General features: G+C 44.7%; 2 protein-coding genes across 2 annotated transcripts in view; one reads left to right on the top strand and one right to left on the bottom strand.

Annotated features, from left to right (window-relative positions):
• Ranbp9 (RAN binding protein 9) overlaps positions 1–13008 on the top strand; it is a 90011-nt gene extending 77003 nt beyond the window's left edge. The window contains exons 11-14 of the mRNA XM_063259898.1: positions 158–279; positions 1817–1968; positions 8696–8807; positions 12022–13008. Of these exons, the coding sequence (XP_063115968.1) occupies positions 158–279; positions 1817–1968; positions 8696–8807; positions 12022–12152 (517 nt within the window). The 3' untranslated portion in view covers positions 12153–13008. The remainder of the gene's footprint in view (positions 1–157; positions 280–1816; positions 1969–8695; positions 8808–12021) is intronic.
• A 623-nt stretch (positions 13009–13631) lies between these two features.
• Positions 13632–18029, bottom strand: Nol7 (nucleolar protein 7). The gene is made up of 8 exons (XM_013151361.3): positions 16831–18029; positions 16688–16748; positions 15853–15911; positions 14920–14951; positions 14624–14696; positions 14043–14161; positions 13884–13961; positions 13632–13730 (listed from the first exon to the last, which is right to left on the bottom strand). The coding sequence occupies exons 1-8, from the start codon at positions 17091–17093 to the stop codon at positions 13654–13656; spliced, it is 762 nt and encodes a 253-aa protein (XP_013006815.1). The 5' UTR covers positions 17094–18029; the 3' UTR covers positions 13632–13653.
• Positions 18030–18232: the final 203 nt, after the last annotated feature.

Genomic DNA, 18232 nt, shown 5'->3' with positions numbered 1-18232 from the left:
AATGATTTGAAATATAACTAAATAAATGCCTTCTTTGCAGACTGCCATTGCCTTACAAGTTAGTTTACAAGCAGGACATGTAGTTGAGTAGCAATTTATTTTAAACTAAGTTGTAAATATGATTTTTCTAAAATTAGGTTTGTTTTTTCGTTTTCAGTAATGATGTAGACATGGAAACAGATCACTACTCCAATGGAGTTGGAGAAACTTCATCCAATGGTTTCCTAAATGGTAGCTCTAAACATGACCACGAAATGGAAGATTGTGACACCGAAATGGGTCTGCAGTGATATTTCTTACATTTTTAATAAAAAATGATGGCTACAAGGTTATGTTTTTACTTGTACTGATTCACAGCTGATGAGCATAAGTCAAATTTTAAAATTAAATGCATATTAAAGTTTCTTCTGAGATTGGATTGCTAGCAAGTAGACTTACTTGACTAGACTTACTTTTCCTTCTGAAGTGCCAGATGGTTTGCTTCACTCAGCGTCAGTGCTGTGGTGCATGCAGCAGAGCGTCAGGGTGCTGGTGAGGAACTTGTAGACACACACATGAGTAGAGAAGATGTTACAAATCATTGATCAAACAGAATTTCTTTTTTTTTTTTTCCGGTACCGGGGATGGAATTCACGACTGCCTGCTTGCAAGGCAGGTGCTTATGGCGCTGAGCTAAATCCCCAGCCCCTAAACAGAATTTCTTAAATGCATTTAATACAACTGTGTGATGATGCATAGTATTATCTAGCATGTAGAAAGTGCTCAGTTGTGGCCTCCCCTGCTTTAGCAAAAAAGTTCAGGATATATTCATGTACATACTTTTATCTTGTTGAAAATTTATGCAGTGGATTATACCTTAAATTGAAACCATCAACCAACATTCTCACAAAATGGAGAATATAAAAGTTATCAATACTTACAAATGATTTCTTAGAATTCTTTGGCAACAATACATTTCTTGGTATTTTCCAGTTAAAATGTATTTGTTCAAATTGCTAGAAAGGCAGCCAAGTTCTCCTCTGCTAGAAATCAGGAAACTCACCCTCACTAGTCAAGTAACATCAGTATGAAGAGCAGGAGCTCTAGAGCCAGCTGACTTGGGTTTGGTTTCTGCAACTGCTACTTACTAGCCAGTTTGACCTTGGACAAAGTACTTAAGTGCTCTGTGTCTCAGTTTCTTCCTCTGTAAAATGGGTAAAATAACTGTCTCTTAGGTCACTGTGAAGATGAAATTGTGTTTTTCTTGTAGTGAAGTATGTAGTAAACGTTAGCCATTATCATCATCATCATACAAATGATTTGTTAGTAGTGATTTATATGGTTATCATTGTTAATCAGATATAGAAAGTACTTTGTAAAGGTAATGTTTTTCTAGTAGTTTAATTAACTCTTTAATTTGGAAAAATGTATTTCTGTTTTTTTGCTGGAGTCATTTAGCATTTCATCTTCCATTTTATTCTGTCTCTGTTCTGTCAGTTAAAGCAGCCTGAGAGGCAGTATTTCTGTTTTAATTTTACTTTTTAAATATTGCTTGATACAGTTTTAGAGAATTTTATGTAACTTTTATGAAGTTTTCCCTGAAGTACCAGATCCATGCTAGGACTGAAAGGGGCCATCTCTTGGCCACACGCTGGATGTTTGATCTCATACTCCAGACCCAGAAAACATGCTGCTGCTGCTAGCTACAAAGTTCATGTTAAATGTTTTAAATTTGCACTTGTAGATGAAGTAGTTACTAAATCGGTATTCAAATGTTTCCGAAACACTAGTTCATTTCTTCACTTCGCAGGTGGTAACCTGTTTGTTTTGCTTACAGAAGTTGACTCCAGTCAGTTAAGACGCCAGCTGTGTGGAGGAAGCCAGGCCGCCATAGAAAGGATGATCCACTTCGGTAGAGAGTTGCAAGCCATGAGTGAACAGCTGAGGAGAGAGTGTGGCAAGAATACGGCAAATAAAAAAATGTTGAAGGTGAGTGTGTCAGCTTTCTGCTGCTGCGACAGAACACCTGAGAAAAATCAGAGGAGAAAAGCTCCCTCGGGGCACAGTTGCTGGGTTCAGCTGGACTGGACGTGGTTGGTTGTGGATGAGGGGAGGCCGAAGGTCCTGGTGGGCGCGCATGGTGGAGGAAACAAAGAAAGAAGGTGCAGGGACGCAGTGTGCCCTTTAGGACCTGCCTCTGGGGACGGCTTTCCCAGCCAGGCCCCGCTCCTTAGGTTCACCACCCCGAAGCAGCCCAGTGGGCCGTGGAGCTGTCCATGGATGAAGCCATCGTGGAGTGGGAGCTGAGAGCTCTCTGACCAAGTCACTTTCCAAAGGGCCGTGACCCCAGCTGCTGCACCGGGGCCAGCCTTGTTGCGGCATTGCAGGACTGAGGTGCAACTCTGTCCCAACACTGAGCTTTATGCAGGGGAGCTTAGACCTGAGCTCTCCACCAGTGCCAGCTTCTCGCCCATTTGTGAATGAAGATGTCGTGGGATTAAGAGCTCTGGATTCCAAGTGAAAACGTGCTACATGTGAGCGCCGCGTGTCCTTTTTAGCTAACTTTAACTCCTAGTTTTGTTTTCTCAGCTGTATAATTGGCAGAGTTACTGTGTAATTGGGAGAAATGTGAATGTGCTGATAAAACTGTAAATTTGAAATAGCTTTTAGTAAACATTGTTCAAGGTTGCAGCAAACTGAATGTGATGCACTTGGTTTTCGTTTTTAATCAGAATCAATGAGAGATTAGGGCGTTTTCATGGCTAGAATGGTTAAAATATGTTTCAAAGTCTCTTACAAGTTGGTGTCCTTGATTGATAGTAAGAGGGATAAAAGTTTAGTACTTCAGCAAGTTAGCCACAAGTTTGTATATCAGTTGAAAGTTTTTCGACTAATTAAGTCAGACTACTGTTAGCTGCTATTAGTTGAAGTGATGTAGGAGTCTTTCAGAGTTGAATGACTGTAAACTTGATTGCTTTAGAAGCAGCATCTGCAGGGCAGAGAACACTGCCGTCTCTTCCTGACCTGAGTCACAATCAGCAGCATCAAGTGGCACCTAATACAGTGCGCTGACAACTGCCTCCCTGCAAAGGAGCTGTGTGGCACTTGTGTGGCTGGAACAGATCTACACAGTCTGGGCAGGTTAAAGAGCCACTTTTAATACCACCTCCCACGCAAGGCTTTGGGATTTCAGGAATTGTGGTGAGAGAGTTTGTTCACCATACTTAGTACCTCGTTTGCTAATAGTGACCATGAGATACAAAAAAAGAAAGTTAAATTTTGAATTTTCAGTGCTAATAGAAAGGAATTGGTGGATAATGGAATTGAAATACATTTCAATCTAAGCAATTAAAGGAGGCAGTCATATTGCTGGAAAATAGCTGTTTGTCGTTGTCCTAGAAAGATTAAGATTTTCTTTAAATTCAGATTATGTCTTAACCTTCCCTCTTTTAAATATTTCTTTAATGTGTACATCACCACTAAGAAATAGCTCCTATATGCATTACTGTGGAATATTTAACAACTTTTTCAGATACTAAGAGGTCTACAAAGAAACAACACGTAGGCTTGTTATTTTAGGTGCCTAAAATCTCCACTGGAAAACAGTACTGCTTAGTTAGGTACTAAGGGTGTTTTATGGCAGTGGTTCTTAATTTTTGGTGTCTGAATCCTTTAAAAATTATTAAGGATTCTCAGAGAGTTTTTATATGGGTTAAAATGGATTAGATGGACTGCTTTTTTCTTACCATATTGAAAGTTAAAACTAAAACAATCGATTGTAAAATGAAACCATAAAGTAACTTTTTTATGAACACCCCCCCTCTACCATGAGAAGTAGCATTGCCTTATGTTTTTGTAGATCTGTTAGTGCTTGGTGTAATAGAGGATGAGCTGGATTCTCATACCTCCTCCTGCACCCAATCTGTCGGAGTATCCCACGTCCTGTACTGCAGACTCTCGGCTGTCTGGTTATGAGAATGAAGGTGAAAAGGGCAAGGTAAATGTTAGTACTGTGAAAACAATTTCGGTGTCACCGCCCCCCTGAGAAAAGGTCTTGAACCACACGCTGAGAACTGCTGTGATAGGAGATAATGTGTCTGGAAATACGAAATGTTTTTAAGGATTCTTGACTTCTTACACTAGGTCGTCTGACTTAGTTTCCCTTGTAAAGCTTCGTGCAAAGTGAGTAGGATGAAGGAACGTGCGATTTATATGTAGATCTTTGAAAAGTTTAAGATTCCATCATTCTGTCAGCTGACTGGGTCTTTGATTTTGATTTGCATGAAGCTCAGAAAGTGCTTCATGGCCAGTCCTCAAAGATACTTTTTGATTATACACTGACTTATGTGGAGCAGTGATTGATCTTCATATGAAGAATCTGGCTGGCTGATTTTGCCTGTCTGACTTCTAAGCATCTGCCGGCTGCTTGCAGAGACTTCCTCTTCGGAGCTGCTTCATGCCTTCCCGGGCCTTATCGTGGCCCAGTGGGGAGGATGCGTGTGATAGACCCACTGTGATAGAACCACAGGAGCCAGGGAGCAAGACTGCAAGAGTTGCGGGCTAACTGCAAATCCTTTTTGCTATAGGGGAGGTTCTGTTCTTCACTTAGGGTCACATGTAATTGTAGGGATTTTTCTTTTTAATCTTTAATGTTTTGGGATCTGCGTAAGTTTCTGCTAATATGTCTAGGGATGTGTTGCTTAACCGTAAGATTTTGTCATCACGCAAGCATTGTACTGTGACTTTACGCCTACCACACGTCTTGACCACGTAATGTGAATATATGCTTTGCTTGTGGCACCACAATGGATTACTATTATTATTATTGTATTATTATTGTAGTATTATTTCTCCTGTGATGTACTGTCCATGATTGTGTGTGTTCTACTTGTATATGACCGGGAGCATAGGAGGTTGTTTACACAAGTGTCACCACAGACACATAAGCATTGGCACTGTGCACACTGTGACAGCAGCTGCGCTGTCCCTAGGTGATAAGAATCCTTCAGCTTCATCATGCTCTCCAGGGACCACGGTTGTGTTGTGGTCTGTCGCTGTGGAGGGCCTGAGGCATGACTGCACGTATGTGAAAAATGGTTTGCTTGGTTGTGAGGTTTACCTAAGTTGCTTTATTGTGCGCGCGTGTGTGCATGTGCTGCCTCCCCTTCCTGCAGAGTGGCCAGCAGTCCACAGCCCGTGAGTGACCACTGCTGTTACAGATGGGCAGGGAGTCTTGCAGCATTGGACCGCCTGCTGTTTCTCTTCATTCTTGCTTTTTAAGTCTTTTCTTCTTTCCTTTTGTCTTTTTCTTTTTACTGCTTAGTTCTGCTAGTAGCTCCCACGAGGCTGCCGCATTGGTTTGTGCGGTGCCCGTTTTGTGAGCTGTGCAGTGTGCCAAGACCTCGTAACAGGCACGCTGGAGTCGGCCGGGGTGCGCAGCCCCAGCCCCGGCCCCAGCCCCAGGAGCTTTGTAGATCAGGCAGTGAAAACAGAAATAGAACTAGTTAGATTCACCCTATTTAGAAACTGCTCCAGATTCTAAGCCAAGTGTGAGAATCCTACCTAAACGATGTCACATTTCCCTCAGAAGTGATTTCCACAGACTTTTTCAGTAAATGAAGCATAACCCATATTAGCAGCATTTCAGATAGTTTGAGTTTTGTGCCTTACTGCTTGTAGATTTTACGTAGTAACTCTAGTGACACGGTTTTGCCTTATTTCGATAAAAAGAGCAGTTTCTCTGTTTTCTGAGCGTTGCTGTACACTCCTTAAAGCTGACGGCTACCCTCGGTGGGGTGCGGTGTCGGCTCACACGCTGCTCTGCTGCGTCTTTCCGTTTGCTCTTAGGTCCAGCGCTTTACTAACGTGGTACACGTGTATCTTTGTGTGCTTTAACCATTCCAGTGAAGTAAGTCCTAGAAATAGAATTGAGTCAAAAGATAAGATATTGTTGTGACCTTGCTATTGATTGCTGCCTCGCTGTCGGAAACTTCCGACTAACCAGCCGTGATGACGCCACCGCTTCAGTCCTGTTTGAGGGCGAAGATTTGCTAGTAGCCAAAAATTGCCATATTTTCATTTCCTTGGTTATGACTAGTTAAGTTTTATAGCAGGATTTAAAACAACATTGATTTGCTGGTTTTGCTTTCTTTTGTAAAGATGAAGTTCGAGATGTTTACTGGGAGCTGAATGATACAAACTTCTCGTCTCCTTTACAGATTGTGTGGTGTTCTTGCTTTTGGGTATATTTTACTTCCAGGCCAAGAGTGAGAGTGTTGTTGTGTGACTCTAGTAAAACCAAATCTCCTACCCATCACTGTCTTTATTTAAAGCCCCATTGCCTTGATGAAAAGGTGTCAAGCTTTTTAGTGTGATTTTGGGCATAATTTCGGATCTAACTCCTTACTCAAGGTGCTGACCGTACTTTTTCTCTCTTTTGACTGAGTCTCAGTTTGCATGTACTCTAAACCTATTTTTGTTGAGTTACTAGTAAAATGTTAAACGTTGCTTATTCACTGCCTGCCTCCTTATGTGCCCGTGTGAGCTCCCAAAGCAGCGGCTAGGTGCTGGACATTATTGTCTGTCTGATGGTGCTGGCAGCTGTCTTCAACAGAAGTAGTGAAAGCTTTTGCATTATGTTTTGTTCCTCTTAACATGTAGGTGGGCATTTAAAGGAAAAAAACTACATCTTACTGAAAATGGCATAGTATATGATCTTACTGTCACCGCTCGATTCCAGCTTCAGAAAGTCACAGGGATTAAATGAGATGATGTATATTAGTGCCCAGTAAATTATTTCTGTGACATTTTAAACCCTTGAGGGTGTGATGCTGAGATTTGAGACTGCAGCATTTCTTTCCCCCTTGTGGTGGGGTGCGGGTGTCCACTCATGAGGAGAGTTTTATGCACTAATTATTCCCAGCCCCAGCTTTTCAGTACGTCTCTTTAAATTTTTCTCTGCTGTGAAGATGGCACCTTAGTCACTGTCCTGGTTGCTGGATGAAATACCTGACGTCCAAGGCTTAAGAAGGAGAACAGTGTGGCTCACACTGTAGAAGCCTCAGGCCGTGTTCAGCAGGCTCAGACACAGGAGCCTTGGTAGGAAGGCCTGGGCCAGGAGAGCTGCCCACCTGGGGTGGCCAGGAAGCAGAGAAAGGAGAAGGGCGATGACCCATCACCCCTGACAGGTCCCCCGCGGAGGGGCAGGCCAGCTGTTCTGCCTTCTTGACTCATGATCTAACTGGTAACAGCACCTCATCGGATGGTTACGAGGTGGCTTGGGTCTTGAGCACAGCTCATCCTTTAGAAAGTCAGAGTGAGCTTCACACGACGCAGGATCTGTTATTTCTCTTTTAGTTTTTAAGTTTTTACTAGTGTGTGTTTGCAGCTCTTAATGTGTACATTCATCCTGGGGCATTAACATGTGTGCACAACACGTATCAGAGAATGTATTCTTTCCACGGTACCTTTGAACTGAGGTGGGGAACAGCAAACAGAGCCAGGTGGCTCTGTGGGATGCAGAAACCCTCTGTAGTTTTCATTATCAGCCCATATATGAAGTCTTTCTGGGGTGCAGTTCCTGTGAGTAGCTGCAGGGGATACAAAAGAGTAAATAACTGCATCTTCCCAGAACTTTATTACCACTGGGGCGGGAGACCAACCGGATGGTGTACCAAGCTGTCTAATCTCGGGGAAGAGCGCTGTGCTGGCCCACAGGCGCCAGCCTTCCCTGTTCTGCAGCCTCGGACCAACTTGGCGAGCTCTGTGGGCTTTTCCTGTGGTCACTGCGCGGAGACTTCTTTGGGTGGAAAGGGGCACAAGCACAGCTGCCCCGGAGGCCTCTTCTCCTTGCTGCTGTAGGAATATTGGATACTAGGAGTAGAATCTGATGGCTTGAGGGGCTGAAGCTAGAAAACTATTCGTTAGAAATCATAGTAGTCGGCATTTTGAAGGTGCTGCGGCCTGAGCTCACAAGTTGACCGTTTGTCTAGCACCCCTCCATCTCTGCCTTCTGAAGCCAGCCCTACCCTTCCCAGGCTGAGTTCCTGACGCTGGTAACAAATGATACATTGTCTTCAGGCTTTGCTTTTCCCTGAGTATTATCTCATTCCTCTGAAATTGTTTTCAGCTTTTTTGCCCATGTGTTGTAAGAGTGGGAAATGGATGAGAGAGGTGAATAAAAGTGGTTGGTTGTTCATATGAATAATAAACTAGGCTTTGCCCCATAGTTTAGCATTTCAAAATATAGAGCATCCCACATACAGGGTAGCTGGCTTTAGAGGTTATTAGTCTAGCTGGGCAGTGGGGGACACCTGTGATCCTAGCACTGAGGCTGAGTCAGGATGGTTGCAAGTTTGAGCCCAGCCTGAACAAGTTGACCTTTCCTCAAAAAATATTTTTTTTTAAAGGCTGGTGATATAGCTCAAATACTCTGGGTTTGATCCCCAGTACCACAAAAGGCAACCCCCCAAATAAATAAATAATAAAATTTAAAAACAAAACAAAACAGTAGTCTAGTGCCCTAAAGCCATAGATTACTTTCTATTTATTTATTTGTTTTGGTACCTAGAATTGAACTCACTACTTTGTACTTGCCAGGCAGGCACTATGCCACTGAGCTATACCGCCGATCCCTTTCTCTCAGGTTAGAACCATTGTGAACATAGTGTAGCAACCGAACTGTTTGAGTTAAAAACCACATCATTGTTTTCAACAGGATGCCTTCAGTCTGCTCGCATACTCAGACCCTTGGAATAGCCCCGTAGGAAATCAGCTTGACCCGATTCAGAGGGAACCTGTGTGCTCAGCCCTCAACAGTGCAATACTAGGTGAGTAAAGCCAGAAGCACAGCTTCAGCTGGATCTCTGCTGATTTGAGAGAAGGCATTTGGGTTGACATTTATACTTTGATGAAATCATAAAGCAAATGTTTATGTCCATGCGCATTCACTTTCAAAAACGGGATTCTTACTATATCACCCGTCGACCTTGAGCTCACAATCCTCCTGTCTCAGCCTCCCAAGAAGTTGCACCTGGCTGTTTTCTGTATTTTTAAAACACAAAGTTGGATTGGTATTGCTGTTTTGTAGAGCAGTTGCTTGGCATTTTCAAGTCCCTGAATTCATCTCTCAGCCACACATAAATAAAATTACCTACCTTAAAATACAGAAATCTTCCTCCTTTACCCCAAATCCAGATTGAATGGACCCTAAGGGGTGGGGGTGGGGAGCATCTGTGACCATCTGCAGAGGAGTGGAAGTGTAAGCCATAAATCATCTCATTTATGTTTTGGTGGTTCTTGCTTGTGTTTTGGTGAATATTTTGGTGGTTCTTATGTTAAAACTAAAGAGCAGAATTTTCTGCCGCTCATTTCTAGGCTGGCACTTGGGAGCACCAGTGCGAATGCTCACTGAGTTGGCTGGACCACACTCTGCCTCTAGCACTGGAGGGAATTCTGGGTGTGAGCTGAAGGCGGCCTGCTGTGTGAGAAGGCATCAGGAGCTGACTCACCAGAGTTGCAGGAGAGGGTGAAGATGGGGATTAGGGCCAGGGACAGTGGGTGAGGAATGGGTTAACTTGTATTGGCCCAGCTGAGAAAGCAGCCTGGTGTGGTGGTGGTTCCGGCCTGCTTCTCTGCAGCAGGTTGATCAGAACTGGGGTTTTTGTTTGTTGGTACTGGGAATTGAACTCAAGACCTTGTACTGGCCAGGCACTTACGTCACTGAGCTAAATCCCTGGCCCCTTAACCTGGGCTTTTAAGAAGACCCAGCTGCTGTGAAGATCTTGGAGTGTTAATGACAACATGGTTCTAAGCCTTGGCCCACAAGAGCAAGCCTAGAAGGGAACAGATAAACTCAGAGAAAGTTCTGGAGGCTTTGCTGGCTTAAGGAGAGTGTGAAGGAGGGAAAAGAGCGTGAGATGTGGCTGGAAGGGGTCAGCAGGGTCCCTGGCTGATGGCTGAGCACCCTGCACATCCCCTCCGGGCCGGCAGTGTTTCCCCCGACAGGGGTGACCTGAGCTGCCCACATCATGTTCCCACAGGGCCCCTTGGAGCACCCCATCACCACCAATCCTTGGGATCAAATTTAAATTGCACTAAGCTCCAGGCCCTTCCCGGAGAATAGGCTGAGGAAGAGGAAGGCAGTTTAAAGGCAAGACTTAGCCAGGGGCAGCAGGCAGGAGACCACCCTGCGGGTCACAGGATTGGCCTGCAATGTGTGGGTTCTGTGCCCGGTTCAGCGCAGGCTCTGCAGGGCTGGGTGAGGCTGTGTAAACAGCCCCTGGGGGAGTGCTCTTCAGAGGTGATTTTTAGAGGAGTTTTTACAAGGCTCTGGGTAAACTGGGCCTCTAGGCCAGTTTTTAAGTCTGTGCTGTGCGCTTGGCTCTTAGATTTGGGAGCTTTTAGTCACGTTTCCGACTATTTGAGGAAAACTAGGGTAGTGTCACAGAGTAATGACAAGTCTCCTAAGTTACCCTTCTGGGGACAGGGAATGAGGGCCAGGCCCCTCACCGCAGGAATATGAAGGAAGCAGGAAGTGTTTAGCCTTCTGTATCTTTGCTCTTAAGTTCATTAATTATTGGTTAAGGACTAATACATTTGGGAATAATTCCTGTCCTTTGTGTTAATTTCCTTAAACTGCATGTAATAAAATGAATTTCTTTTAGTTAGTATCTTTTCTTTGGTTCTACAAAATCCGCCTGGCTCTACTGATTAAAAATAAAAACTGGCATTGTGGGGAAAATTGTGGTTTACTGTCTTTCAAATTGTAGCACTGTGTAATCATGAAGATACAATTTACTAGGCAACAATCAAACTTGTAAAAAATTTGGAGACTGCCAGTTTTTTTGGCGGGGGTGCTCCTCAAAGGAATTAGGAATTATCCAAGATACACTCTATATTGCAGATTCAACTATGGTGCTTATTTTAAAATTATATAATACTTGTAAACTAATGGCAAGGTTTTAAGTATGTTTGTGCATTATATTATGCATTAGATAGGTTCAGCTCTGTGCAGTGTGTAATTGTACATAAATCTTACTTCCTATGTCCAAAAAGTTTAAAGACAGAGAACATCTCACTTCCTTGGACCAAGGATACTTGTTTCTCTGTGAACCTTGGCTTAGGTTACTGTTTTTCAGTGTTTACTAAGGTGGTTTTGTCAGTCTTACCCCACTGGCAGCTAGTTAAAGCATACTTCTCGTACCTTTGTTTGTTCTTATTCCTGTTTTACTTCCCTGTGTACCTTCACTTGCTTTTTGATTTTCTGCTACACTCTTTTGGGAAACTTTCCTTCTCTCTCTCACCACCGAATTGTGGGCAGGGTGTATAGTAGCCTCCCAGCACGCTGTCAAGCGGTGCCTGTGAAGCCCTGATTGGTCACTGTACTGAGTCATAGTTTGGACATACTGTTACTACAAAGGTTGCCAGCTTCTCAATTACATGATTAGTTGAACTATCACCATGAATATTTTTCCATCCTGGCAAGGAATTGTGATAATTATTGCCATTTCTCCTACAACTGATAAACTTGTGGTATGTAGCATCTTAAAACTTGCCAGTTTTTAAAAATGCCTGAACCATCAGTTTTAAGTTAACCCCTCCAGAATTGTCAGGTGGCCTTGCTGTGTTTTCTACCAGCCACCATCACCACTTGCTCCTGAGTGGGCCTCACCAGCATGCGCCCAGGTGGGAGCGCCCATCAGATCCTTAGTGGCCATCACGTGGTGCTTTTTCTGTGAATGCTGACTGACCTTGGTCCGGCAGAGGGGAGTACGAGACACGTGCTTGTTACTGCTCATTCTGTCACAGACAGTAAAGATGATGTGTTAAATCTGACCCTGCAAGCTTTTCTACGGTTGGGGACCCAGTGGCCGTACTACCTTGTCACAGCACGGCCAGGCATCAGGCTGCCTTTGCTACCAAGTTACGAGTTAGGCAGGCATAGATAATCGTGTAAGAAATTTGGTATTTTCCCAATTGAGAGATTTTAAAAAAAATATTTCGCTAATTGCTATCTTCATTTTTTAATCTTTTTTTCCTCAGAAACCCACAATCTGCCAAAGCAACCTCCACTTGCCCTAGCAATGGGACAGGCCACGCAGTGTCTAGGACTGATGGCTCGATCTGGAATTGGATCCTGTGCGTTTGCCACAGTGGAAGACTACCTACACTAGCTGTGCACCTCGGGCTCACACTGTGCTGTGGCACCCTGTCAACACGGAGTAGACCGGCTCTGCAGATGGGAGATTTAGAGTTTTTTAAATTATGTACTGGGGACAGGTTTTTGTCGCTTTACATTGCTTCCTAGTTTACAGCATGATGCAAATGATTTTCTAACTTAGTGTTAGGAGAAATTATTTTCCATCTTTAACCTCTTAGTTGTCTAAGAGTTAAATATTACTGAATTTCAGACATTCAAATTGATCATCCGGAATCCTTTAAAACAATTACCTAAAAGAAACCAAAAACTCCTGCCTTCTTTGTGGGGGGGAGAGGGGGAAGGAAATGGAATAAGTAGTGTTGTGTTAGCATGTGGGTGATGTAAACTTCAAATGGGAGATGTTCCGACCCCCACTCCCATATAAGCATTCAATCAGTGTAACTTGCAAAATGCATAAACATCCGACAGTTTGAATTTATAGTGTTGATGGAAAAAAATCATTTTTAATGTGTACTGTAAAACTTGAAATACTCAGGAGCTGAGTGAATATGTTTGTTGCTACTTACAATCCCGACCTGTTAGTCCCAGTAGTTTTGTTTTAACATGGTCTTTTTCAACTTTGTTTCCTGTTTAACTACAGATGACTTCTGTTGTAGACTCACAAAGTTTAACTGTTGTATTATAACAGTATTACATGTCAACAGTGTGGTTATGACCTTTATTTATATAAAAACCAAATATTTAGTAATTTACCGTGTCTTAATTTAATCTTTGTACACCTTCCATTTTTAAGTGCTTAAATGAGTACTATATTGCAATAAAAATGTAGTGATATAATTAACCAGCCATTAAAAATTTACTTCTACAGATTTTAAGAGTGTCTTTTAAGTATTTGTACAATTATGGCCTAAGAAAAGTTACTCGTATCGATGGCATTAACCACCATCATTCTGAGTTCTACAGTCTGACACTGCCTCCACTGCTCTGGCCTCCCTGTTAGGGTCAACCTAATACTGTGTGTGTGTGACACAAAAACAAGGAACTTCTTTATGTTCACTATCACAAGGATTTGCCAATCAAGCAAATCCTCAGACATTAAGTTTGGTCAGCTTGTTCCACAAATCAGATTCACTCTTGGGTTTGGTAAAGGCATTAGTTGGTTTTTCTCTAGGACCAAGACACCCTTATCTACACTCAGACTCTGCATCCTCTCTCTCACCAAGAACATTACAGACAGCTACGCTCCTGTCCTCCCTGCCACCAGCAATTGGGAGGACCCGAGTTATTCTTACTGAAGGGGGACGGCTTCTGGTGCCGCTACATGGATGAAAAGGAAAACTGCTTTCACAGACGCTTTCTTTCAGGACCTCAAGACTACAGAGCAGGCCGGTACTCGGCAAGTTACTACCCCAGAGCGAAGACTTTGGAAATAATGAGCCTTTTAGAGGTTAATCCTCTAAATTAAATAACTGAAAATTCTTCACAAAGTACAGATTTTTTCATTTAGCTTTAATTTACTTCTTAGAAGCTTTCATCCTTCTGACCATCCATCGCCTTTTAAACCGCTTCGCATTTTGTTTTTTCTGGACACCTAGAATTGAAAGTTTTATGGAATAAGAATAATTATTAAGTATTAGTTAAAACTCAAAAACTATGAAATTAAAATTTTTTCAAGATTCTCTTCATTTAATCTAATTATCTAATTTTAAACTAAAATTATCAAAGCCAAGCATCAAGCTCTTACCCCAAGCATTATTCAGAAACTGGGCTGCAGCCTTTTTCACTGGTGCCCTCTTGTTGTCAAGAGACAGGAACTTATTCACTAAAAGAGAATTATCTGTTACTTGTTTTCTTTGCAGTAAAAGGAATAAGAAAAATAGAAAAACAGCCAATTAGAAATTACCGGTAGTTCTGTTGGTTCCTGGACCATACAGGGAATCACGGATGAAGGCTTTGGCTGCTTGCTGCCGTGCGTCCCTCAGGTCTTGGTCCTTCAGCCTCACAGCTACGTAGCTTCTCTGGCTGGTGATTAATATAAAAAGCCAAACAAGCTTAACTCTAACTGTTTTCCTCTGGTGGTGGTTGCCGACAGAACCCAGAGCTAAGCACCCATGCTAAGCAAGTGCTCGGCCAGAGCAGCACTCCCCACGCGCACGCGTTCTGGGTTCACTGCAGTGCTGAGGATTGAACCCAGGCCCTGAACGTGCTGGCCAAGGGCCCCGCCACAGCTGCTGGCTGCGTCCCCAGAGGTGTGCTCCCAAAGTATTTTTGTCTGCTGTTTCTAACAGTGATAAAAAGTGGAATTTAATTTTTTTATATACAAATAATGACACATTACGAGGCTATTTAAAAGTAGATTAACATCCATATTCTAAGTACAGTAAGTAAATGTATAATTTAGCAAAACTGACTCCCTACAGCAGATGAATGTGCAGTGCAGTATTTCCCGCGGCCCTTTAACCCCCCCCCCCGGGGGGGGCCTACCTGACAGACTGGACCTTCTCTACTTTCACCTTCTTCTCTTTCTCACAGTCTTCTCTTTTCTTGTGTAAACTCACTAAAAAATGAGTCAGACTGTCTAGTTAGCATTTACATAAAAGTAAATCAGAAACATTTACTGAATTCACTTTAAATGTTCCTGCCAATAGCAGATGTAAGTTTTATTTGTAAGAAACAGCAGGGACAAGCTCAAACTGGCCTCACCCAGGGGAGGTCAATGGAAGATTGTGCAAAGGCACTTGACATTCACAAGAAATTACTTAAATAAGAACAGCTCATACCTTCTTTCAGCTTTCCTGGTGATTTCTTTGCACTAAGGCAAAAATAAAAGACCATTAATAGGAATGGCAGATAGTGAAGATTACTCAAAATGTTACACAATTCATGTAGTTTACGAAGAATTTCCCCCTTTCATTGCCACCATCTTCAGCTTTTACTTGAGCTCTTTCCTCAGTCCAGAAAGCAAGTCTCCGTCACCAACTCCCCATCAACAAACTTAATACCCTAGGATCAGAGTGCTGTATCTTCTTAGAATAGAAAAGACTTAAGAATGAGATACAGAACGCAGTAATCAAACTGAAATAAATGGCAGGCCTGTCTCATACTTGGAGAAAAAAAAGATGAAGGGACAAGGATCAGCCTCAACAGACAATGTCAGCTGATAAAGCTGCACCCAGCAAAGGCTCAGTTACTGAAAATTTGAGACCCAGGGGCATGGGTAGATGGGGGCTAAACTTCTCAACTGGAAGCAGTGAAGGGGTCAGCAGGAAAAACCCCAGCTATGGAGATGACCGAATCCGGTGGACTTTGACTGATTCCCAGTATCTGGTGTGTGGCAAAGCTGCTAAAAGAAACAGGAGGACAGGTTGGTGGCAGGTAAGACAACTGGAAATGCTGAGTTTTAGAAGCCTCTGGATAAATGTCATTGCACTAAGTAGTAACTTTAAAACACTCACTGTACTCTAACGTCCCTTAACTACAGGAAGTGCTCAAATATTTTCACAGAACCCACTAGGCTCAGGAGTGCAAGAAGCTACAATAACCTACTGCAGTGAACAAAAGAAATGGCAAATGACAAAAGAAGTGGACCATTCCTCTCCACCTTTCAAATACCACGTGTAGCTGTTTAATTTAGGCTCTGTTTTCTATTATCTGTGTTAAATAAATGCACCAGTCTGTTAAACATGACTATACAAAAAGATTCTGCTACTTACCCAGTCTGTGAAGCTGTAGTTAACTGCTCTAGAATAATGTCTGGAAGAAGTTTTCTTTTCTTTTAGCATAAAGACACAAACAAGTAAGTTAGAAGTGATGTACTAGCCAGGTGTGCTAGTGCATGGGTGTAAGGCCTGCCTGTAATCCTGGCACTTAAGATGCTGAGGCAGGAGGATCAGTGAGGATGCAAAGCCTGCTTAAACTACATACCGAGATTCTATCACAACAAAACGGATGCATACAGATCGAGCTGGAGTTACTTCTTAAATTCCTGCTTTCTAAGGACAGTCTATTTAGGCAAATAAATGAATTAGGCTAGGCATTGCCTCCCCCCCACCCCACCCCACCCCGCTATCTTAGGCTGAGGGGAAGACTGGGGCCACAAAACCCGGATGTTCGCCCACACCCTCGGGAAGCGGGGTGAAAAGCGGGAAGGGGGTCCAAAAGTTTCCACCTCTCAGGTCAGATTTACGAAGTCAGGGCCGTGTAGCGAGTGTGCCAGGCAAGGCGATCACACCTTTATGTGTACAGAGTTCAACTTTACGGGTCACCTTACCTCACAGCAACCTACTTTCGGGTTAAATAAACTCTCTAAAGCGAAAGCAATGAGGTTAAATGTAGAGCCAGCCGCTGAGAGTCAGAGCTGCACCCTAGCTCCTGTCATTCAGTCACAACTCTTCTCTCCCATTTTCAATGGGTGGACACGAAGGGGTGCAGGCCTCTTAAAAATGAGTGACTTGTCCACCCCAAGTCCCATTCGCCCAACGGCCTCAAACACGGGAATCCTAACCCGGCCCCGGGTGTCCGGAGGCGCAGACGCCCCACTCCGCTAACCTTCTGTTCGATGAAAAGCTCTTCGCGTCGCTTCCGCTTCTCTTTCAGGAGCGTCTTGTCCCTGCAGCAGGGGTGACAAGTGAGTGCCAGGGGCTCGGCCAGTCGGCGCGGACCACTCTCCCGGCCGGCCGCGGGCTCCGCACCTGCGCACGGTCTCGCGCACTCGCCGCTCCTCTTCTCTCGCCTCCGCCTGAGCACTGGCGAAAGTCAGCTCCTCCGGGGCCTCGTCGTCAAACTCATCATCCCCCTCCTCGTCTTCTTCCAGGGGCTCCGCGGCCGCGCCGCTGCTGGGCTGCCCGAGCAGCAGACCGTGCTCCGCCTCCTCCTCCGAGGTCGGCTGGCCCTCGTCCACCATCGCCTCCGCCGACGCCGGGGTACGAGATGCGCGCGGCCGGAGCTGCACCATGGTGTGCACCGCGCTGGAACGTCTGACCCTCTGACCCGGAAGCAGTTGTAAGCACACCGCGACGCTCTTGACCTCGCGCCATCGGATTTTATCGCCGCCTGCAGGTTCGGAGGCCAAGGATAGGCGGCAGCGCGTGCGCAGACCGAGTAGGGGGCGTGGCCTTGGACAAGGAGCGCGCTCTCCACCTCCCGGCTCGCTAGGATGGAGCAGTCGCCCTGCCTTCTCAGTCCGGAGGCCGCCACCCGCCCGGCGGCCAGGGGTGCCGGCCAGTGCTCCGACGCCCAGTCACTGTGCCATGGCTCCACCCGCTCGAGTTCCTAATCTCCCGGGAGGGCCCCGCTGCCCTCTTGCGCCGGCCAGAGGCCTTGGCACCGGACTGTGCCCTCCGGCGGTCCGACTCTGTTGTCGCGGAAGCTGTGCCGGCGCCGCGGGGTCCCCGATCCCGGCTGACCCGGTAACCTGGATTCGCGGCTGCCCCGTGGCCAGTGTGCTATCTGCGGAAAGAAATTGAGTGGCACTTCCCTTACCAGGGCACCCCGTGTGTGTGCGTGCGTGCGTGCGTGCATGCGTGTGCTACTGCCCCGAAGTAGATTTTCCGTGGTGCTATCTCCTCCACCTTGTTATGTATGCTAAATGACCTGCCGTCCTCTGCACACACCAGGCTGTTTCACACTCCCCACTCACCGTGTACTCCTAGCGCTGTTGCGTCTACTGATAACCGCAGGTTCCCATGTAGCGCTCCTATTTACATTTCAAAACCTTCCACTGGAGAGGCCACATTCCAGCCAGCAACATTCACCTACCCCATTACCACTCTGCCCATCTTCTAATTGCACTTTTCACTGATTCTTGCACAAATTTCTCGTACTGTAGCTTCCACATTGTACAATAGTGTGCAGGGTGATCATTCAGCCGTTCTGGGGCTTTAGGGTGAGGCCCAGGTCTTGCTAATCATTTATCAATTCCCACTCTAAAAAGGACAAAACCAAATATGAACAGTAATGACAAAACAAGAACAGGCGTGGTGTGGTGGTGCACACCTGTAATCCCCGCACTCCAGAGGCTGAAGCAGGAGAATCACTGCGAGTTCGAGGCCACCGTGGGCTGCATAGTGACACTGTCTTAACAAGAAAACACAA

Source organism: Cavia porcellus, unplaced genomic scaffold (assembly GCF_034190915.1).
Source record: "Cavia porcellus strain 051 isolate PalLab524CR breed Dunkin Hartley unplaced genomic scaffold, mCavPor4.1 scaffold_13, whole genome shotgun sequence".
Lineage (NCBI taxonomy): Eukaryota > Metazoa > Chordata > Mammalia > Rodentia > Caviidae > Cavia > Cavia porcellus.
This window is presented reverse-complemented; position numbering and strand designations above follow the sequence as displayed.